General features: G+C 29.9%; 1 protein-coding gene and 1 non-coding gene across 2 annotated transcripts; both read right to left on the reverse strand.

Moving 5' to 3' along the window:
* Positions 1-419: 419 nt before the first annotated feature.
* LOC125876840 (indole-3-acetic acid-amido synthetase GH3.6-like) lies at positions 420-2,842 on the reverse strand. The gene is made up of 3 exons (XM_049558096.1): positions 2,410-2,842; positions 1,354-2,282; positions 420-1,262 (listed from the first exon to the last, which is right to left on the reverse strand). Exons 1-3 carry the CDS (start codon positions 2,712-2,714, stop codon positions 673-675), a joined length of 1,824 nt encoding a protein of 607 aa, XP_049414053.1. The 5' UTR covers positions 2,715-2,842; the 3' UTR covers positions 420-672.
* A 17,337-nt stretch (positions 2,843-20,179) lies between these two features.
* Positions 20,180-20,283, reverse strand: LOC125878099 (U6 spliceosomal RNA). The gene has a single exon (XR_007447715.1). It is a non-coding gene; the product is annotated as a U6 spliceosomal RNA (small nuclear RNA).
* Between the last annotated feature and the right edge of the window lie 5,356 nt (positions 20,284-25,639).

Raw genomic sequence — 25,639 nt, forward strand, 5'->3', positions numbered from 1 at the left:
GTTTAAGTGGTAGCTCAATTATAAGTAACACAAAGTTGATTTACTTTTCCCCCTGAAAATAATGCTATATATACTAGTACTAAACTACTACTACTAATAATGCTTTTGGATTAGAATAATAATTAAAAAAATGACAAAACTTACCTAAAGTTAACTTTCTAGCTTCCATTCATGATGTATCGAAAAAAGAAATCATCCCAAAATAAGTGTTGATTAAAAAAATCAAGACAAAAAAAATAGGAGTAACGATTATTTTTAATTGCACACACTTATTTTGGAACGGACGAAGTACGGTTTTGGGACGTGGCTCATGAGAGTTCAATGGGCAGGATTCCTGCCCCAAAATAAGAAAACAATTCCCACAAAATGTGTACTCAATTTGCAATGAAACAAACAAACAAAAAAAGTGGCAATTTAACTAAAGGTAGAAGCTTTTTTTTTAGAATAGGAACTGTTTTTTTTCTTTTTGTACATGGCTAAATTCAAGATTCTACCATTATGAAGAACAAGTTAAATTCTACAAAGACTTAAATACCAAGATTTAAAGTGAATTAAAAAAAAACCCATAAAATTGGCTTGGGTCAACCTAACCAAGATGATCTTAATAATTATCTCTAGCACTAAAATTTGATCCTCTCTCAAAAGAAATTTGTGCTAGCTAATTTAAACTTTTTAGTTCATGTTGTTCCATTGCTTGTGTCCTGGCACCCATTTTGGACATTTGGGGCTAAAGTAGTTTGACACTACTTTTGAATTCAATAGCTCAACAATGGGTTCAAATTTCACACATCTTGGTGTCTTGTACTGATTTATTGAAGCACCTAAACTTATAGCATAGTCCATTAACTTGTCAAAAGTACCACTTTCAACAATCTTGATTTCCAATGGCCCGATGGACTTGTCCGAGGCACGTCCCTGACGGTATACACTGTTGAGGGACTCTTCAATAGTGAGGCAACAATCTTCGAAAACAGATGGAGGAACTGGGGTTGATCCATTCACATTCAGCTCCCAGTATAACACATAATGCCCTGGAATTGTTGTTGTTGTATCAGCATAACTGGTGTATTCTGTCACATGTGCATCAAATGGCATAAGATGCGTGACTGCATTTTTTACTGCATTTTGTAGTTCGACTTCATCTGTCTTGTCTGAATCGATACTCAACACCACATTCTTCCTGCAGATGAAGTTGAATTGTGGCGCGTTGTTCTTGAATCCAGCTACACGTAGCACATCGCCTACACGATACCTATAAAGCCCTGAAATAAAGATCAATGATTAATAAACCAGTACGAATAAAACTCAAGAAAATTCATTTTTTTTTTTAAATTGACATAATATGTGACTTACCAGCATATGTTGTGACAATAAGTTCATACTCTTGCCCAATCTTGACATTAACTAAATCAACCAATTCTTGTTGTTCTTTCTCATTAAGTGATTTAGGCATGGAAATAGAATTCGTCACACCGTTGTTTCGATGAACAGGCAAGAATTCAAAATACCCCATAGTAGGAATAAGGGTATAAGCAACTTCACTTGGCTTACAAAGGGGGTTCAAATTGACACCAAAATAGCACTCAGAAGAAGCATACATAGTGCAAACAAGAGGCAAACCATTGCTATAGTAATCAAGAGTTGGTATATATTGTGACATAGTACCAGTCACAATGACATCTATGTATTTGGTATTAGGCCACAATCTAGTAATAATCCCTTGCCATGAATCTTTACTACATTCAGCCTCAACAAAATCAGCTAAATTTTTATCTGGTTTAAGGATCTTCATCACCGCCTCTCGCACTGAGAGGTCAGTGATTTGGGAATTAATGGTTCCGGCTCTGATATCATGACAAAGAAGTGGCCAATGCTTTTCTAGGAATCGAATAGCACGGATAAAACCTGAGGCAAAAACAGCCCCAACACGAAGAACTTCTTTGTTTTGGCATAGACCACAAAGCATTTGGGAATACATACTTTGGTATGAATCAGAACAGAGAATCGTTTCGTTTGGGCTCGTGTAGTTGGTGTATGGATCAGGACGCCTATTTTTGAAATGAGGGCTTTTATAATAACTTGTTAAAACAGGACGAGCTGGTAATCCACCTGGTGTTTTAGCCTCTGATTTTATAAACAAAAAATACATTCCTTTTCCTTTTTCAAGGTCTGGAACAAATTGACTCATCACAGGCATTAAAAGACTGTAAAGCTGTGATCTTCTTGCAAGTTCCTCCTCAATCGTTGGCATCAGTTTTCGTTCCCCACCAGACGTACCGGAACTGCACAACCATGAAATTGCATCTTAAGAATACTAATTAAAATACATGCACGAAACACGTCGACAACAGTTTTGATATTTTTTTATACTTAATAGTAAAACGAAAACCAAAGAGACAGATGACAAACCTTGTTAAAAACTCAGAGATGGGTTGAGAGCACAGGATTTGAGATTTATCGCCATTGGCGATGCGAGTGATATCAGCCTGAATATCCTCATAAGTAATAGCAGGCATGATTTTCTTGAAATTTTCTCTATCAATATGACCATTTAGGCCATGGCGCTGCAAATACTCAACATGAGCATTTTTTGTTAGTATTTCAGCAAGGACTTTCTTTTGAATTTCATCAGCATTTGTGGTAACTTCTTCAATAAAATGAAGAACTTGCTTGTTGTTTTCAGTAACAACATCTGATTTTGGTGCCTCAGGCATGGTTTCTTTTAATTAACAAAACTGAACAATATTTTGTGAAGAAAAAGAGAGAGTTTGTTCCAAAGGAGAAAGAAGTGTTTATGTGATTTTTGTTTTTTTGGTTTGGTGTGGGTGTAAGTTGTTAGTAGAATGGGGCTTTATATAGAGGGATGTTTGTGTTGAAGTGTGGCTTTGTGGCCTGTGGTGCATTTTGTATTTGCATATTTAAAAGTGCAGAGGAGAAACTAATACAGTACCAAAATCCAAATATATATTTTTTTCTTCCTTTTTTTGGGTGTGTGGATAGGATTAAGTAGCATATGCTTTTCTTTTCTTTTTTTCCATCTGGGTCAGGTAAGTGGTACTTGCATTGGAGCCTAACTATTTTAGATTTGTGTTGTGTAGGGTTCCATTCAGAGGGAAGGACTCTCTATCAATGATTTTTTTATATTCAAAGCTTAAATTTAAAATTAAGGAAAAAACAACCTCATAAACTGCGCTGGTGAAAAAACATATGCTTTTGTGAATAACAGATAAATACATTTTTTATATTGTAGTACAGGTGAGTTAGATCGGCTACCTAAACTTGGTTTCTCCATTTCTTACCATAATTTTCTACTTTCTTTGTTTTAATTGATTCGTCTTTTTTTTTTCTTTTTAGTATGTTTTGAATAAAAGAATGCCTTTTAAAAAAATATAATTTGACATTTCACATTACATAGAGTAAATATTTTTAAGAACAAAGATTAAGAAGTATTTTTTTTTCTTCCTTTTTTGGTGTGGGGATATGATTTTGATTTTTTTCTTCCTCTTTTGGTGTGGGATAGGATTTTGATTTTAGGGTAATTTACATATGTTTTTTTTTTTAATTTATCAATCTTTTTTCCCTTTCTAGTATGTTTACGCAAGAATGCCTCTTTTTATAATTTGACATAACATTTTTAAGAACAATTAGTTTAAACTTCAAAAGTATATTTTTTTTTTCTTTTTTTGGTGGCTGTGGATAGGATATATACATAGGTTTTTATGTCAAATTGCTTTTGGAAAATTGAAAACATGCATTTGTGACTAACAAAGACATACAACTTTCATGCCTTTACATACGTTGTTGTCATAATTGCGACTTAGAGTACGTATTTAAGATTCGTCCAGAGAGTGTCCGGTACGGAGAAAAATATTTTATAATTTTTTTAATGTTTTCGATTGGTTAACTTTTTCGTAAAAGAATAATTTCGATAGAAAAACAAATTACTTAAAAATGAAAAGAATTTTTTCTATCAGAAGTATAAAAAATAAATTTCATAAGTAACATTCTATTATTCTCTCGATCCTCTAACACAGTTCATTTTTATCTCACCCTTGTAGTTCACATCCCCACCACCCCATACCCCTATTATCATCCCCTCTCCCATAATATTTATCGATATTATGTATACAATACTAATTAAAATCCTATATCTATTTTCTGAAAAATATTTTCCTTTCGTAACGTACACACCATAATCATGTATTTTTAGAGCAAAGTTCTCTAATTGTCTTTATAAGCCGTTGTTGTCTTTTACTAATACACAATTAAAGCCTAATTTGGATTTTTATTTGTACAATTTCCGGACACCTTATCCATTTGCCCCAATTTCTTTTCTGCGAGTTAATGATAGTTTAAAATGCATTATTACTTCTAAAATAGTAAGTAATTATTACTAATAAAACATGAAAATAGTAACAAGATAAAATAGACACGTTACCTGCCATAGCCTATAAAGTCTTAACTTAAAATAAACTTATAATGTAGTATATATTTTTACACTAATACGGCAGATAATTAAGTTGGATTTTACAAAAAATGATTTAAGAAAAATTACCAAATATAGCTAACTACAACACTAACTTTTACTTTATCCAAAAGCTTATGCATAAAATTTTAAACCTTTCATACACCAACCAACCAAATAGAAAATACATTTTCTATCTTTACTTTTATTTTTTCTAAATTTTTTATTAGCTGTCATGGAGAGAGGGGTGGGGGTTCGGAGAAACCGTTAGTAGAAAGGATATTTTTTAATAACTTGATAATTTGACTAGTTAAAGGTTATTTTTTGAGCAAAAAACGTAATAATTTTAATATTTTAAAATAAATAGTATAACAAAAGACAAAATTGTCTAATAGTTTAAAATATTTCGATCATTTTCCGTATAAATAAATAATTGTCGGCTATATGAGTTAGGCGAGCACATCGTGTGCTTGTCGTATGTCGTACAATGAAAAATTAAGAAATTTGTTACGAAATAAAGGAGGTGTATTGAATTTTTGAAAAATATATTTACATGAAAACTTCATTATATTTTACACTAATTTATAAAAACATTTTAATTACAAGATATATAACTGTGCTATGACTACATTACTGATTTTACACAAAAAAAAAAAAGTGCAAGTAGGAAAAATGGAGGATGAAATTACAAAAATGAGAATCGAACTCTCTGATTAATAAAGTAAAAGTTCAAGTATCTAATCAAGCGAGCTACTAAGAATTCAATTTTGGTATATACATATTCCTTGTTATTTTTCAGCTTGATTTTGATTTTGAGCTTGTCATGTGTCTTTTTATCTAAATTAAGGAAAAAATAGCGTCAAATTAAAGTATAATGAGAGGAATATAAGACACAAACCATAACATGAGCGTTATATTTGGATTGAAAATATAACAAAGAGTTTATTTAAAATATTTCCTATCGTACAGAGATATATTTGATCCTTTTCCGATTAAATAACGTCCAAGGTGGTACGGATGTGAGTTTCCGGTGTACATTGTCCAAGGTGGAAAGATGACAGCTGGACGAAAGACACGTGTAGTATCAGGACTGTATTGTGTACCCACTTGACAACTGTTCCACGTCAGATGTTTGACACGTGTACGCATAGGAGTCACTGATGTCAAATGCTTTCGTGAGGTATTACCATTTCCTCCGTCTATTTTTACTTGTTCTGTTTGACTTCATACGTTTTTTAAGAAATTCAAAATAATAGATAATATTACGTTATTTCACCGTAACGTTAGAAAATGAATAAAGTATTTAAAACAAGTGTAAAGTACTAAGAAAATAGTAAATTATCTTTTAATTTTTTAATCTGAACATGTAAAATATGATACCGATTTCTAATTAAAATACCACTTTACTTTCTTCTTTCTTCACGTAATTTAATAGTAGTATTAGGCTATTAGCGTACGTATACATACCATGTTTTAGTTTTCTTTTATCACTTGATAAACTCTACTTTTTGTTCTCTCCCTTTCAACATTATCAAAGTAGTAACTTTTCATAGCTTGATTGATAACGTATTTGACAATTGATATGCTTTATTTAAGTCAAGAATCTATTGGAAAATAATTTTTGTATTTTATGATATAAGAGTAAAGTTATATACACATCACCATTATTGTGAGATTACACTGATATATTATTGTACTTGTTTGATTGACAATACAAGGTGAAATATTTGGCTTGTAATACATAGTTAGGATCCGGCACTCTTAATTAATATTTCTCAATTCTTGAGGATATGTAAAAGAGAATTATGATTGATAATTTGTGATGTAATAGCTGTTCAAATATCAATAAAGCGTAAAATAATCAAAATTACTCCTTAATTGATATTTTATAAGATTATGTGTAAAAGAGAATCACGACAGATAATTTGAGACGTACAACGTATCAACTAGTTAAGATTTGTTTCAACTTATCACCTATTGCATGCCTATTAATTAAACAAACTTGGGTTCTTTAAACAGGACATATTCATGAAGCAACTAGAAATTGAGGATAAAAAGGACATATTCATGAAGCAAAGTCAACACGAAGCAGCTAGAAATTGTGTCGTATAGTTTTCAATTCTTGATAAATTTCAAAGAAAGAAATATGCGCACAAATTTAAACACCTAGCTAAAGAACCCAAGTTTGTTTAATTAATAGACATGCAATAGGTGATAAGTTGAAACAAATCTTAGATAGTTAATGCGTTTTACGTCTCAAATTATCTGTCATGATTCTCTTTTACACATAATCTTATAAAATATCAATTAAGGAGTAATTTTGGTTATTTTACCCTTTATTGATATTTGAACAGCTATAACATGACAAATTATCAATCATAATTCTCTTTTACATATCGTCAAGAATTGAGAAATATTAATTAAGAGTTGGTTTTGACTATTTCTTCTTTCAATGGTATTTGAACAACTATAATATCATACATAGTTGAGACTAATCGTATTCATATTTTAACCAAAATAAAAAAATAAAAAAAATCGTATTAATATTGATCAATGAATTACCATGAAAAGCAATTAAAAACATGGGGTATATTTGCTCTCGAAAACTAAATTTCTAATTGATAAGTAACATAGACACGTCGCACCGTCAAGCAAAATTTGTTTGAGAGAAAAAACTTTTCTAGTAACCCTCCAACATTAGAAAGAAACAACTAGCATATTAGTTGCATTAATTAATTTGAGAACTATTTGAATATATGAAAAACAAATAACATAAATTAGGGAACAATAATGTTGATTTAGTCTAAGAATAGGTTACCAAAAAAAGGTCAATGTAGATACATCATTTTCTAGTCTAGTTGCTCATTGATGTTAAAACTTCATATGAATTAAATCAATACCTAAAAGACTTAATTAGTTGTTAATTATTTATTAATTAATTAGTTGTTGTGATGTTCCCATTGACAAAATGTCAAAGCTGAAAATAAAATTTTATGCAACAATATTTCTTTTTGTTGTTGCCGTCACTTTGAAAAAAATAAAAAGTAATCGTCGTTATTTGTTTCGATTTTGCTTTGATTAGTCAAAATTATTTGTTATTATCCATAAAATTGTGGTTCTCAATTTTACTATGACTTGTCACAACTCAACTAAAAGTTTGTTGAGTGCGTAAAACAAATTGTGTAAGGAGCCAAAAAGGTGTGATATGTACGTAATTTTATCTGACACAAATATTAATAATTGATTTCATTATTTGAATTCGTAAATTTTTATTAGCAAATATAACTTTATCGTTGCTCCAAAGCTTCAGTTTGAGTGTACCATTGGACAAAGTTGCACCGGAGAAAGATTAATGTAATGCATAAGATTTGTTATATATGGCATAGGTAAAAACAGCAGAACCAATGTAAATCTCATGCAAGTCATAATAATAACTCTATTGGTGAATCCCAAAAATCACTTTAACAATTATCAAGAATATATTGCACCAATTATTGGTTAAGGGACTCAAATTCTCTCATAACAAAACAAATTAAGTAATACAAGAAATATAAATAAATTGGAACAAGTCAACATGGTGATAAGATAATCACTTCAAATCTATCAAAATGTTTTGTCTTCCTTATCTTATTTTTATGGATGAAAATAAATGAATTAATGATACAATGAAATTATATTAATAAACAGAACCAACAAGGGTTATATAGTTAAGAGGTAAGTTATATTTCAATCCTTAATGAAGTCTTGGTTCGAGTCCTTTTAAATAGTGAAATTTTTTATCGTGAAATAGAGATATATAAAAGCAAAAGAACAAGGAGGAAGTGGTTATTTAGTATGGACAGGTCATCAACACAACAACACCTGGTCGCCATGTGTACAAATAGTTGTCTTCATGCATTGACTAGTAATGTGGACGGTTGCAATTTAAGTCAACTGATCTGATGGATAGTAGGTGGACAAGTTTAGACACAAAAACAAATTAAAACCATAGTATATTGCACTTCCATAGTTCAAATTTAATAAGACTCCAATAAAAACAAAAACAAACATAAGTATAAGAAGTCTAATAAAAGAAAATAATACATATTTAACAAACGAGTCATTTATGAGAATAATCTTGAAATTTTGATCTCGCTCGTCTTGCCTCATTATCAGAAGTTTTGACAATATATGTTTATGAGGTTGGTAAGTGAAGTCAAAAGTTCAAAATCACTCATTTTCAAGGTCATTATTACCACCAACACTGATACACCGTGGTTTGTAGCTACTGAGTCAAAAGTTCAAAATCACTCATTTTCAAGGTCATTATTACCCCCAACAACATAGTTTGGAACCACGTGCTCTAATCCTCTAATCTACAAGTCTCACCCCGTCTTCACTGAATCTGCTCCTGAAAATACCTTGAAAAGGGAACATATCCCTAACCATTTCAGATTGTTAAGATGTGAAAGCATGTTTATCTCTATAAGTATATAAGAAAAATGTGTTTATAAGGTTTGATTACAATTTTCTACACAGAAAGAACTAGACCTCGAGTTTTGGTTATCATCGGGACCTAATAAGATCTACACGCTCTCTAAAATTGTTCCATTTTCAGGGTCAAACAAAAGACCTTTCATTAAAAACAAAAAAATTTCATTCATTCCGATACATCTCTAGTTGTTATTTGTTTTTAAAATATCAAATATTTTAAATAAATATTTGTCAAATTTTGATGAGATTAAATGGAGATAAAAAAAAAAAACTAAACTTGGGCGGGTGCACCAAGGCAGGTAGGACCTTTACGCATATGGGGCGCTTAGTGCTTGGTGTTAGGAGTAATATAAGTTGAGGATTTTATGGGAATGTTTACAAACAAAGAGAAAAAATATAGCAAAAAAAAAAGAATGTATGTATTGTGAATACCCATATTCCATTAATATTTTTTATTTTTATACTATAGTTTGTAGGTTGAAAAGGGAGACATAGACAGTAATGCAAATCTTTGACCGTTGACTTCTTATCACCCCTTTGAGATATTTTTATTTATTTACTCGTTATATCAATTTCTGAAATTTTTAACATCTCGAGAACAAGGTGTTTTTATATTTTATTTATTAAAATAATATTATTACTTATTAGTATTAAAAAAATATGAAATAAAAAGACGTGAATGTGTAGTGTTTAAGTTGGCAAGCCAAGTGGGAATTATCATCTATCCCTCAAATCCCTGCTCTCCTATCTTGTCTCCCATTATTCCAGCCTTACGTATTCTTCTTTTGTTTATTTAACAATATGATATATATATATAATATGTTTGTTGACTATTAGTTCACATTATGATTTTTCAAGTTCTTGAAATATTAGTGAAAAGTAGTAATGTATAGTTTCAGAGTGGATATGAACGTTGACTGAAAGAGTTTTTTTTGGACTATGTCTGAAAGATGGTATTAGTAATATATGGATTAGTTATGAGGAAATTTACGTATTTCTTTATTTATGAATTAGTTATATTGAGTTTATTTAATTATTCATGTATTAATAATTAGTGTATTACTTGTTTCATCTTTTGTTTGGCACAAAATTAAATTATAAATAGATTCTTTCGTAACTTATGTATGTATTACTTAAGTGGATTTCTAAATTACAAATCAAATATTGCATTAATTGATATAAATGAATAACTTAGCTCCTAATCTGCTATCAAACATGATATTGCTTATATAGAGTTGATTTTAGTACGTGCATAACCCTTTAGTGATCGTTTGGTTGGTGGGATGCAAAAGACAAAGGTATTCCATGAGTTGGAATGTCATGAAATGTACAAATGGTAGAATAAAATAATCTCCGAACCAATAAATACCCAAAAATCACAAGTGGGACTATAAAATAATTCCACATTTTATCTTGGATTAATATTTTTATGCCTCCTACTAAATGACCCATAAAGTCATGATATTTTCAAAGTTAAAGAATCTTCACCTATTATTTGTGAGTACAAATTTTAACATATATATATATTAGTTATGGTTCAATTGAAAATATTAAATTCAGATGCATTAATCGGAACAACACTTCACTAAACTATTAAATTCAGATTAACCTAAAATTACAATACTCCATTAAAAATATCGGATTCAGATTTGCATATTTGTTTCTAGGCTAGCCCAAAGATCTTCATCTATTAAAATATTTAAGTATTTTTTTTCTTCTACAAATCACAAATCTAAAATTTTATTGGCTCACATTCAATAATTTGTTGAGTCGAACTTCATGCCATTTGCGAACAATATAGGACACAAAAATCGATGTGGTCAATATTTACTTATTTAGGTTTAACATAATTATTAGTATTAAGATCTTACTCGAGCCCCTCTTACATTTTTTCAACTAAAACAACTCACTAATACCACTTACTTATATAATTTGAATATTTGACACGTTTATTTTGTATTATGAACTAAATCAATAAATTATAACTTTGGAGTAATAGTAAAATTATCTTTATATAACCTACGAGTTATTAGTATGAGTCGAATGTACAAACAACAACTGATACTTCATTGATATATATAGATATTTTTTTTTTCAGTGAGATGCTTTATGTGTGACTGTCAAAAACCTCAAGTGAAACTAGTAGTGCGTGGTTGTCAGATAGGATGTGATTATTATATAGACTACGAATTTATGTTGTACAAATATTTACTTTGTGGAATGCATGTAAAGATTCTTTCAATACCCTGTAAAAACAAAACAACTTTAATTTTAACTTTTGTAATAAAGGTAGACAAGAAGAATCACCTTTGTGAACATCGATCGATCACCACATTGAAGAACTTTTTTCGACTCTGAAAATGATATATATGATGGACTGATCAAAGTGTAGTATAGTATTACTATACGTCTGTAGTAATGATTTGCCTCATTGACATGACATCTTCATCATATATCTTCTAATTATTAATTACACATATATTAAATCGACTCATAAAATCGAGAAAAGTATATATATATATATTAGTAGTAATTTACTGTATGATCAAAATTTGAAGTGTATGAATTTTAATTTTAATTATTAATTACACATGTAGGCCTAATTGTGTATGAGAAATTAGCACAAATAATCGGCAACAAATATAGTATATATTAAGGTATGATATACATAAAATATACATTTATTAATACAAAATAGTATATATTATTTTTATATGACCGATCAAATGTGCAACTTGTCTATGATTTATCATCCCCTTATGGTGGGGTTATGGGGTGGTGATGGTGGGGTATATCCTCCCCTTATGGTGGTGTGTGTGTGTGGGGGTGGGGGGTGGGTGGGTGGGTGGGTGGAGGAAAGAAACAAGAAGGAAGAAGGAAAGGTAGGTTTGTATTTTCCCATGCAAAATTATCTATAACGTAAATGACAAAACGCACAAGCACGTGAAGTACAAGTTGCTCAAAGCAAAATCTCAAAATCACATATACCAAGTTGGACCTATAATTATAATGCACACACCACCATCTTGTTGCACGAGCAAAATCGTCCAACAAGTCATCATATCGATTATCGGGTACTGTTGAAATGATTGAGAATTCTTCACTTTAATCAGATGTACTTTTGAGGTCCGAACTCTGATGGTTAAAAACGATTTTGTTGAAAGCGCTACTCATGAAACTAGCTATGCAATATGCGAATTCAAATTAGTCGACCTCCAATACAAATATCATCAGATACTGAATAAAAATCCAAAAATCAAAAAAATAAATAAAATAAAGTATAGGTCTAGCTAATAAAGCTAGCTAGTGTAGAATACAAATTCAACCNCACCATCTTGTTGCACGAGCAAAATCGTCCAACAAGTCATCATATCGATTATCGGGTACTGATGAAATGATTGAAAATTCTTCACTTTAATCGGATGTTTTGAGGTCCGAACTCAGAATGTTGAAAACAATTTTGTTGAAAGTACTATATATTCATGAAACTAGTCATGCAATACGCGAATTCAAATTAGTCGATCTCCAATACAAATATCATCAGATACTGAATAAAAACCCAAAAATCAAAAAATTAAATAAAATATATATAGGTCTAGCTAATAAAGCTAGCTAGTGTAGAATACAAATTCAACCCGACAGCATATAATTAATTTTTCTGGCTTAATTCTTACTTAAGAGACCAATTATGTGGTCCCTAATTTTATGTTTCTCTTTCTGTATGGCATACACCATTATTAAATATAAGCTAATCTTGTTTAATTAAAGGCATACACTAATCTTGTTTAATTAAAGGCATACACTATTCCTCTAAGTGGTACGTAATTATCACTGCATCGTTAATTTAATTGTGACATTCTTTTCGTCTAACTATGTCTGTTTAAGAATCTAGTACACACGTTAATTAGACTTCACTTTGATTACCTATGATTCAACCTATGCAAATTGTCTACTCTTTCCTTTTCTTAATCACATGATCAACAATCAAATTATAGGCCTTGTCTGGGTACAAGAAATATATATTCATAAAATTTTACATATAGTACACAATTCGATAAAAATAATTACAGTTGTTAGTCAATATTAAAAAAATATACATAAATATGTATACTATCATATTAATATACAAAAGACATACATTTATCAGTTATTATTTTGGTGGACAACTTTACAGACTACAGTACTGTAACAATTCTTTTTTAGTATATGCTTTTGAGCCAGAGTAGTTGAGATTTATCTTCACTTTGAGAGTAAAATGTTTCTTATCAAAGACAACTAAATTATCAAAACTCGAACCAAAACCTCTATTGAAAAATGAAGGAATGTTTACCATCTCGACACGTTTTGGATGTGTGTTTAATTTTTTTTTATCGATACCCGTGATCTGATTAGACTAGTATTCTTTTCTCTCTTTTTTTCCCCTTTATGTAACAATCGCTAGCTTTGTTGGTTTTCTCTATATATGCCTGTCTGTCAGTTTTTAATTTGACACATATATTATTTACTTTATTATTTCTCATTATGAAATTGAATATTATACTTTTCAAATTTGAAAGTAAACAATTTATCTTTTTATATATCATTATGTAATTGATCATATATACACTTTTAGGAAGAGGGGTGCCAGTGATTTTTTTTTTTTATAAAAAAACTCGTATATATAGTCCTACAAATAGCCCCAATTATATGCTAGATGCTAATATATTATTAAATGAATTTTTATACTCTTCTTTATCAAATTAATAACTATGGTCAAATCATCATGAGTCTTTGGATACCTTTTAGATTTTTTCTCGAGAAAATAATGTTATGCTACTGACCGAATACAAAATTTGATGATGTCGGAGATAATATTATACTTCCGTTTTAATTTATTTATCGTACCTTTTTTTTAGTCCGTTTCAGTTTTTTTTTTTTTTTAAATAACTTTTGAAGTTTAACCTTCCATACGTCACGATTAACACCTTAACATTAAAGATATTTCGATACATTTTATCTATCTTCAAAGATTAATTTTTTTATTTTTTTGAAACTTTGTGACATATCAAAATCAGACAATCAAATTGCGGAAAGATGGATTAATTTAGATACCTGGACATTATTATTCATGTTGTCATCAAGTGTATTCTGGCTGCTGAAATTGCATTATATTCATGGTACTTGGACCTAATATTAAATTTTAGCACGAACTTCATATGCATTTTTTTTCTTCTACTATAGTCCACTAAGATACTTTTTTTTCCCCTTCAACGTATCCTATAGTTGTACTAGATTGCATATATGTACATGCATCTATTGACTATTGAACACATTGTAAGAATAAGAATAATAACCGCCTTCACATTATTTTTCGATTATGTCTTTGAAAAATAATCACTTTCAAATTATTTCGAATTCCATATATAGGTGAAACAACATGAGGATAATATATTTGGTTGGATAGAAGTAGCGTCCACTAACANTTTTTTTTTTTTTTTTTTAATAACTTTTGAAGTTTAACCTTTCATACGTCACAATTAATACCTTAAGGTTAAAGATATTTCGATACATTTTATCTATCTTCAAAGATTAATTTTTTTATTTTTCTAAAACTTTGTGACATATCAAAATCAGACAATCAAATTGCGGAAAGATGGATTAGTTTAGATACCTGGACATTATTATTCATGTTGTCGTCAAGTGTATTCTGGCTGCTGAAATTGCATTATATTCATGGTACTTGGACCTAATATTAAATTTTAGCACGAACTTCATATGCATTTTTTTTCTTCTACTATAGTCCACTAAGATACTTTTTTTTCCCCTTCAACGTATCCTATAGTTGTACTAGATTGCATATATGTACATGCATCTATTGACTATTGAACACATTGTAAGAATAAGAATAATAACCGCCTTCACATTATTTTTCGATTATGTCTTTGAAAAATAATCACTTTCAAATTATTTCGAATTCCATATATAGGTGAAACAACATGAGGATAATATATTTGGTTGGATAGAAGTAGCGTCCACTAACAAACTTTCCGTCTTGTTTTGAAAAATAGATATTATCATATAGAGTTTTAAATTTTTAAAGTGAAAACTCCATAGCAATATTCTATATTTGGTTGGATAGAAATAAACGTGAGACTTCTCGGTGCGAATTCGAATTGTGGATACTAGACACTGAATGGAAAAAAAAACTATTTTTCCGCCTTGTTTTGAAAAATAGATATTATATTATCATATAGAGTCAAATTTTCAAAGGGAAAATTTCATAGCAATATTCTCAAGTTTCAACTTTGAAATTAATTTTTAATTATATATATACTAAATATAACTATTTGTGAATTTCACCGGTAGATTGGCTTGCCATACTGTTATTAAGGATGTTAAATAAGTAACTATATTTGTATGTGTGGGGGTGGTTTGATAAAAATAGCAGCCACTAGCCACTTTTACGTGATTCCAACTTTATGACATTGTCTTGAAATTACACCTATGGTGATTGAAACAATATATCATATAAGGTTAGTGTTTTATAGTTTTTTTTTATTTAGTGTCGGAGCCTGTATTGGATTCTCGATTATATTCGGATCGTGTACTGCACAGCCTATTAGGGGTGACGCTCCCAACATAATTTTCTCCATATTCAGAGCTCGAACCTGAAATCTTTGATTAAGGGTGAAACAGTCACATCACTACACTACAATCCATGTTAGTGTTTTATAATGTTATTCATACATTTTATTGTAGTCATATTGACTTATCACTATAAGAAAAATGTGAATTACATGAGGATTTTCGTGGAGATTAGTATGAAAATTCGTAGGAAACTTATTTTCCTGCAAATTTTCATACTAATTCCCAGAAAAATCTCCATGTAATTCACACTTTTTTTGTAGTGTATGATGCAACATAATTATATGCAATTCATGTAGAGTATATATTATATAAATATATATATATAAATGAATGGTACTTATTTTTGTACCAATTTCCGGACATATATTGTCCTTTGAAAGTAATCTATTTATATCTGATATAAAATGCAAACCAAGAGTGAGAAATATCGACAGCTTGACTTGACTCAATTTAAATTATTATGATGTGATCCTAAACAGAAGAAAAGATATTAAAAAGTAGACAACAAAATAACAAATTGATGACATAGAGAACCATTACCTTAGTCAAATCACTATCAAATGCTTGGATATTTCCCCACTTTTTTCTTCTTTTTTTTACTGTCCATCAAAATTATCCATAATGGCATTATTCCAAAAAGCAAAGACTTAAAATCAGGGATCTATTCATTAATTCAAAATTTTGTTTCTAAGTCAAGTCAAGTCATGAGTTTGTCTAGAATAAAGGAAATTGCTAAGAAGGTGAAGATAATGGGAACAATTGAAGGGTATCTTGGTTAGAGAGTGTTTAATTGAACAAATTGTTATATATGTTCTTAACTTTACTAAACTAATAAGACTCGTTTTATGGTATTAGTCAAGAGCGATAACTTAGTGTAACTTGTTAGTAACAAAAAGTGTTGGCTAACTTGATTCCTATAGATCTCACAAGATTAGGTGTTGACATTTAATTAATAGCATTGATACGTCATTTTCCATGACTAATCACGTTGATTGCAATGGTTTTGGATTTCGACTTGATCAAATATTTTATGAATCGTTGTGACAATCAAAAATATTATAGATATATAAAAGTTATTACCATAGTACCACCTCATTATATATTTAAATAAAATATTTAAAATATATACATATATTATGTTCATACACGCTTATTCTGAATTCACCGATTGCAAAATTTAAATTTGACTATGCTTGTGACAAGATAAGTGCGGATAGATATGTCGCCGAAAACTTGGGCTTTTTCATTACTCCAATATGCTATATGAATCAATTATTCTTTTAACTTTGTTTCCTCTTTGTGTTTTTGCCTTCCACTTTCATTGATGGACAGATTGTGACTACTATACCTTTCTAAATTATTACTTTTTTTTTTAAAAAAAAAACAACAAATTATTTCTGTTTTGACAATATTTGTGCTTTCTTTTCTTCTTACGAATGACTTGAGTTATCTTCTCATAAATTTTAGCAGGACTTTTTTTCTACTATACTATCATTTTTTACTTGATTTTGTTATATATTTTTTTGAGCGGAGTGTTTATCAAAAATGCCTTTTTACATGAAGATGAGAAAAATGTTGCGTACTATTGTACACATCTTCCTTATCAGACCCGACTTGCTACAAAGCTAGAAATTTCATTAAACGTGTTTGAGTTATTTTTTAATTAAATATATAAAACGTAGTTTTATGAATGACTCGAGTTATTTTCTCATAAATTTTAGCAAGACTTTTTTGCTATTATATCATTTTTTACTTGATTTGTTATATTTTATTTGAGTTGAGTGTCTATTAGAAATGTCTTCTTACATGAAGATAAGAATAATGTTGCGTGCTATTGTACACATCATCCATTCATCCTTGTCAGACCTGACTTACAATGAAGTCCGAAATATCACTAAACGTGTTTGAAATATATATATATATTGTACAATTTTCAATAATAGATATTTAGTTGACTATCTTTTATTATATATGATTAAGTCATTATAAAATTATAGAATTACATTGAATACGTTATTACCTCTATTAGAATGGGGGTGCTCTTTTTTTTTTTTTTTTGGTTTATTTGGGGGATTTTAGTGGTGTGGGTCGAAGAGCTGTTTGTTTTATCCTCTTACTGTAGTATTGTCGGTCAAGTGCTCCAAATATAAGGGACACTGTTCATGCATTATTACTGTTGACACTGAAAAATGAAACCAAAAAATATTACAATAAAATAAAGCTAAGGGGCTGTCTAATTATTCTGTTACTCTATAGTATTTATTTATAATTATTATAATTACAGCTGTCAGCCTTATAAGTTTCCACTTTCTCAAAAGGGTAAGTATTTACATTTGGAGGAAACAAAGTTACTGAATGCAGTCAATTATTCTTTTCAACTTTTTTCTTTTTCATTATATTCTTGTGGAGTTCATACAGTATATTATGCACATATATACCATAAAAAGATTAAAAAGTTATTAAAGATGTAGAATCTAGTTTGTACACAAATTTATGAGTCGTTTGATATGTGAACTAAATTATCTTATGGTTATAATTTGGGATAGTAATAGTTGGAGGAAATTACATTACAAAGAAAATATTCGCTACGAAATTTATGAGTAATGCTTACTTAATTCATGCGATTAATATGAAATTTTTGTTGTTTAGTTGTAATTTTGTACATTGCTAATTTTTCGTTTATAGTGTTATTCTACCTAACAGATGAAAATAATCCAAAGTTCTGGAGTTATGGCATAAGAAGAGGTATCATATCCGGCGTATCAAACAATCCCTTATAGTCCGTTCAGCTAAGTGTCTGATAACTAAAATATTTTTTAAGTGTTTATTTTTGAGAGTTAAGAAGTTTGATCAAACTTTGCCGCCAAAATCAGGTTTCAAAAGATGAAAAAAAGTCTAGTCAAACACATTTACTGTTTTAATATTATCGAACAAACTTCTCAAAATGATAAACAAATATGAATAATTGCTCTACAAAAGTTTTTTCTTTTTTTCGAAAAAAACACTTCTAACGAAAAATCTCCTTTCAAAGGAGAAGATTTTGAAAAGGTTACTAAAGAGGTTGTTAGATTGTAATTATGATTATAAATAATAACAAGTATCAAAATGACAATAGATAATGAATCAAAAGCTTAATAGAGGGGTCCTGAACACCGAAAAAAAAACCTTTGTAAGAAAGTTTTCCTAAATAGGAAAGAAAGAATTAACATAATGAATAATTATAATAGAGTTTCTTGTGGGTGGGGGACGTTATAATGGTTATGGACTAGGTTTAGTTGAAGGCCATAGTAGGTTAAATAAAAAATTATAGCACTATGGAGGACCTTGATTGTGGCCATAAAATCACATGCTACCATCAATAAAATGAGTTTTGTCCCTCACTTTTGGATGTTAGGATTAGAAGGGGAAATATTATATTGTTGGTGTTGAATTCAAGTCCCCTAATATTGTTCAATTATTATTCCCTAGCTAGTATGTTTCGATGTTCGATATTTATATTGCAGTAGGTTCAGAGAGTAAGCACATCCTTGTATGTATGTTAATTTTCTAGTATTATGAGAGCTTATGATGTATTAACTTGAGATCAATGTAGAAATTCATATCAGAAGCAAATCTAGACAAGAATTAGAATGAGGCTGAAAAGCCTGAGCTACTTCGGAAGGTTAAAGGAAGGCTTAATAAAAACGGTTTCATTTTTCAAATTCGAACTTGAAATATGTTATTAACAACGAATAAGTATTTTATCATTTTAGTATTGCTTTTATTAGTAGAGGAGAAACATCAATTAAAAGCACAAAACATGACAAGATGGATTAGAAAGTTGGAATACTTTTATTATTTTTTTCTTTCTCTATGTTGAAATAATAATAATAGTTAGTGGTACGTACTAATTATATATTATTATTATTATTATTATTAAGAAAATAAAGAAGATGACACTAGTTATGATTCCCAAAGCATTGAAAGGTCCATCCTTAATCTCAAAGGTTAGATTCCCCACTTTCAATAGTAAAATCTTGTTTATGCTCCCTAATCTAAACACAAATAGTAAACTAGTGATGCAGACAATAGGCGTTTAAACTTTAAAGTCCAATCCAAATTGATTGGTTCATGGAGATAAAACCTTTTAGCCCATCCTTTCTTGTCCCCTCTTTAGCCCAACAAATTGGGCCCATTTGTTAAACAAACACACTTGACTACCAAAAGTACTCCAAAAAGTATCCATTTAAAAAAAATTATTTTTTAACAATATTTATTATGGAAAAAAGTGAAAGACTTGAGTAGAAAATGTAGAAAGGAAAAAGGGGGCAAATACTTGTGCTCACTTTTTATTATTAACTATGGTTTTAAAGAGAATTGGTTTAGGGTAGAGATTAAGATTTAGCAAATGGTAATGTGGGGAACACATTCATGCATAAATTGAATTGTAAGCTAAACTACAAGTCTACAAGAGAGTAAGTACTCAATTAAATAGAGTTTAATAAGTGGTCAACAACCAATCTAATATAATTCTGTACGTAGATTTTATCCCTATCTTAAAAAGGTAGATAAACAATTTTGGTAGACCCTTTGGCATCTATAATTACGCTTTAATTTTAATAATTTGGAATTGACAAAAAATTGGACTATTTCTCGAGTTATCCATGTCATTCTTGCACATGGGTCATTACAAATCTTTTCTGTATCGTTCAAATTTTATCAGATGTACTCGAAAGGATGAGTTATATACACAATTAGCATAATAAAATTTTAAACCTACAAGAATCATAAGAGGTGAAAAAAAGGAACCTTGTAGATCCGACATTGTGGAGTTCGATTTTTTACCAACTCGTGTTGGAAGTGAAGAAGCTTTCCTTTTTCATATTATAAAGGACTTATATATAGATATTTTCTGAGTGATCTGATAATATATGCCGACAAATTAATATTAGACAAGAAATAGGCAGCTAGATAAGTATTATGAACTGTTTAATTTCTCTGTGTTGATCAATGAGATAAATTAAATAGAGACTCCATTACAAATAGTTGGAAAAAAATGGTGGGCCAATTGTTAATTTGGGTATTGTTGGATTGTCTGGATAGTGATTCTCAAAGTATGGAGGGATATGTATAACAACAATTTGTCGCTCTTCTTTTGTTTCATTCACAATAATTAGTATAATATAGTTATTGCATACACAACATCTATTTATATGTTATTGAAAAATAATTCTACACCTTGTCTTCATTTCCTAATTTAGATGAATGTTGGAGGAAAAACATAGGGAGTATTGTCTCCACTACCCAATTTACAAGTGCAATTGGAAAAAAAAAAGGGGGTTAGGAATTGTTATAATATGTCTCCTTATGAAAAAACCTATGTCTCGTGTCAAATGCTCAGTATTTGTTTTGAAACTCGACTAATGTACTTATCTGAAAAAGAGATCTCTTAGGTTCAGGCCTTGAAATAGAGTGTATCCGTTCAAGCCTTGAATCTAAGAGATCTCTAGTTCAAAGGCGCGTGGAGCCTGTTTAGTAGTTACGGATATGACAAAACTTAATAACTTTGACTCAAATCCTATATTTGTGTTAAAAAGTTCTTTTAATATGGGGATAATGGTCTGAAAAATACCCCAACTTTGGTCGGATTTGCTGTTGCGATACTAAACTTTCATGAGGACCTATTACCTCCCTAGACTATTTAATACCGTATTTTAGACATATATATTTGCCCACGTGGACATAAAAAATAATGCAAAATTAGAAATAGTAGTGTGTCCATGTGGGCACATATATACCTTTAAAATACACTATTAAATAGTTTAGGGGGTAAAAAATACGGTATTAAATAGTCTAGGGAGGTAATAGGTTCTTATGAAAGTTTAGTATCGCAACAACAAATCCGACCAAAGTTGGGGTATTTTTCAGACCCTTATCCCTTTAATATGTAACAAATAATATATCCAGTACCTAATAAACAAAAAAAAAAAACTATAACTCGAAATCCATGAACTAAAAATAGACTATTTTTTAAATGGAAGTCGATACAAAGTTGATATTATTAGTAGATTTAGTTTCAAAGTGATTTTTTCAATGAATAATAGAATTTTTTATATACTTTCACAACTCATAAAAAACTAGTCTAATGCACGTAACATTTCACGTTCATGCAGAGTCTGTAGAGGACCACAACCCACACACAACCATAATGTAAGCATTAATAGTTATTTTCATGCTGATGTGATAATTTTATCGTTGCTCCAAAAACCCAGTTCTGCCCTCACAACTTAAAAAGATTTTGGTCACAACATCTGATGTGATGGAAATGTATGGGTTATTAGAATCTGGTCATTTGAAGGTTTTTGCCTTGTCATTTCCCATTCTATCTTTTCCAAACATAACAATACTTTTTGCACAATAATTTGTACTTTTTTTCCTCTGGATATTTTGGTAGACACGCACTACTACAATTGTGTAATAAAGACCTCTAATTTTGTCATAGTTAAAAAAATGTACCATTTATGATCAATCAAACAGCTGTATATCAGCCCAAATAAGGGCCCATAATATCCTATGGTTTTTCACGTGATAAAATCCATTTATCCCTTTAAAAGGAATGGGGATTGGAGATGAAAGGGTACACGAATTCATCCAACAAATTTCAGGTGGCCCATCGGAATATTTACATGATTGACCTAATAAATTTTGTTTGAGGGGGTGGTGTTTATGCATTCATACTCCTACATTCAAAAAAAAGATTTGTTTCCAATCGATCCTCATCTATACAAATCAAGCTTATGTAAGTAGTAGATGCAGATTTATGTGAAGGTGTTTGATCAGACACAAAATCATAGAAAAGAAGAAACACTTTATAACATGTGATCCAAACAAACCTTTGAAACTTTTAGACGTATAAATCAAAATTTTAAGAGTAAAATAAACTGTTTAGGATCAAATTATTTTCATTCTTTTTGGAAATTAGAAAAAAATCAAATATAACGTCACATAATTCGAAACAACGATAGTGTGGTAATAGTAGTAACAATAATAGTAGAATATAGTATGATGTTTCTAGAAATGACACATTGAATAGTCCCCACAGTCCATTCCTAAAAAAACTCAAAGTGGTTTCCAACAACACTAAACAGTGTTAATGGTGTAGACCAAGTTCCACCACAATAGAATGCTCAAGGCCTTCCACAATTTTTTTTTGTCACTTCCATATATTGGACAAATCAATAAACCAATATACACAAATCCTCAAGTTGTCTTTTCTTTTGCCTACATAATCTCACTTAAAATATTGTTGGATATATATATGATCATATGCCAGAGTGAACATTTTTAAAGATATTGTGGCATGTGATACTCCATTTTTTCACAAAGTGATAAAGTCATCTTACTTTAATTCACAAGTGAAACTAAACTTGAAGAGGCATATTTTGTGTAACGCATGTATATATAAGTCAAAATATATTTTTAAAAATTAAATCTTAAATACTCTTAATGAAATTTATAGTTTTTCCACCGAAGAGAGTCCTTTCATTCCACATTTTGGTACAAGGAGAAAATCATATTTGTATTGCGTGCCGAAAATATGTTATATTCATAAAGAGAAAACATGGTATAAATAATTTCCAAAATGAAATTTTGTTGATGATGAATAGTTAAAATTTCTTAGTGTCAAATTGATGGAGGACCAAAATCACTCTGCTTATGAGTCGGGTATGGAGCCATGAGCCTAACAACGATTTGGAATTGCGCACCCCTTTTATAATAGACGCTTACTTGTAAATTAGAGGAACAATACCTAATCCCGAATATGCTCCAAAAACTTTTTAATTGATTTGGGCTCATGAAAAGCTGTACTAATTATAGCCCAGAACATTATAAAGGCCCAAGTAGTGCTATGTTCCAGGTGCTATGAGCTCTTTGTAAACTATATATGAGAAGAAATTTTAAGCCCATATATGTTAAAGCAAAATGGCCAGTCTGGAAGAGTTTTAGACTTGATTAAAGGCCCAATTGGTGAAGAGTACATAATTTTCTCTAATTAAAAGGCTTAAGATGGGCTCCCATATTTCTTGTCTTTCGATTTCTATTATTACTTATTTTTGTTTATATTTGACTATCATATTATTTTATTGTAGTTACGGTCTTGTTATCATATGTTGTTTTTGTTACTATTTGTTAGTTTTAGTGTATCTGTTACTTTTATTTTTCTGAATTTCTTTGAACAATTTTTCTTGAGTCAAGTGTCAATCGGAAACAACTACTCTTCCTTTGAGGTAAAGGTAAGATTTGCATACACTTTATCATCTCCTACCTCACTTTATGAGATTATACGGAGTATATTGTTGTTGTCGCATAACTCTAACCTTTTCTTTTGTATTATTGGCATAGTAGCAAGATACCACCACACTATTTAATTTTTTACATAACTTCAGAGAAAAATGGTATAGTAATTATTTCCTTGTAACTGTTGGAGCTGATAAATAAAGAAAGCAAAAATAAAAAAAAATGTTGGAGCTGATAAATAAAGAAAGCAAAAATAAAAAAAATGTTGGAGCTGATAAAGCTGATAAATAAATAAAGCAAAAATTTTAAAAATGTTGGAGCTGATAAAGAAAGAAAGTAATTTGTAATACTATACTATATCTCACTCCGAATTACCACCAAAAAATAATAATTCACATTTTGGAAAGAAAATTATGTGTTATTTATCTTTTTCAAAATGGGTAACTAATTTTTATGTTACCATATTTTTTAAGTGACAATTTATGATGGACTACGGAGAATTCAAGATGTAATATCATGCTCAATAAAGTTTGAATGAGCTATAGTGAGACCAAATGTTCAAAGATGCTAAAATACTAAGTGATTTTCTTTTCATCAGTAGCATAAGTAGATATAAAAACTTATTGGGTACATGCATCACTGGGAATATCAAACATATACAGTGAATTAGTTAAGTTGCACGCAAGCAACCACCATTACTAAAAGAAAATGAAAGTTGGTAAACCAAATATGAAGCTTACACAACTATATAATTGTTGAAATATGATGCATTAGATTCATTATCGAGGCTGCCATAAATCTGAATATTGGATGCCTTCACCAAGTCCAATTTCCAAGTTATACGATTAGTTAAAATTCTGCACGAATATTTATTAGGTATAACATGTTAAATAAGGAAAACTTGAAATATGTAAATATCCTCTAGATTCGGATATTAAAACACTAAATTATGATAATAAATTTCTTTTCCTGAGTTGGAGATCGAAGGGAAGAACAAACTCTCTCTCTTTATCTCTCCCCCTCCGACACCACCTTCTTTAGCAGATATCGAATCGAGAAATGATGAATTTCCTTATGACATTGCGGTTCTATATGGTTCTTCGAAAATATGAGGTTTATCTCATGAACCTCGTCTAGTATTTCCCTCCTGCAAAGTTTTTGGAGTACGATTACAACATAACCTTTGAGGAATCTGATCTTGCCAATTCTATTGTTTCATTCACCTGGGAGTGAACAAAGAATTTTATTTACGTTTACTCAGTAAGAATGTTGATGTAAGAGGGAATGTTCCTACTGCTCGGGTGTAAATTTTATTTGTATTTACACCGATAAAGTATATAACTTAATGTATGGTTTGCTTATATATTCAATAGTAAATCACTCTAAGGAGAAAGTGAAATTACTAATCATCTGACCTAGGATTTCTAGTTATGCGTGAGATTATATATAAATCGATAGCTAAACAATATAATTGGTGTGTTGAATTTTATACATAATAACTAAAATACTACCAAATATGACACTAGTTTCAATACATCAATAATTTACTTAGCAAAGAACCAAACGACGCACAAGTGTTCCTCTTCCTTGCCCAACCTCCACCCTCTACGATAAACTTGTTCAATTGATAGCATTATCATTTGGAGATTTTAAAGTCTTTTTCATTGTGTAATTTATTTAATTTAGAAGATAGGATTTGGTGATAATTTTTATTTACGGATTGATAATTATAAAAAATTCATTGGCGTTGTTCCTTAGTGGATCACAAATTGAAGAACGATTCTACGTTGTATTTTA

Source organism: Solanum stenotomum, chromosome 9, assembly GCF_019186545.1.
Source record: "Solanum stenotomum isolate F172 chromosome 9, ASM1918654v1, whole genome shotgun sequence".
NCBI lineage: Eukaryota > Viridiplantae > Streptophyta > Magnoliopsida > Solanales > Solanaceae > Solanum > Solanum stenotomum.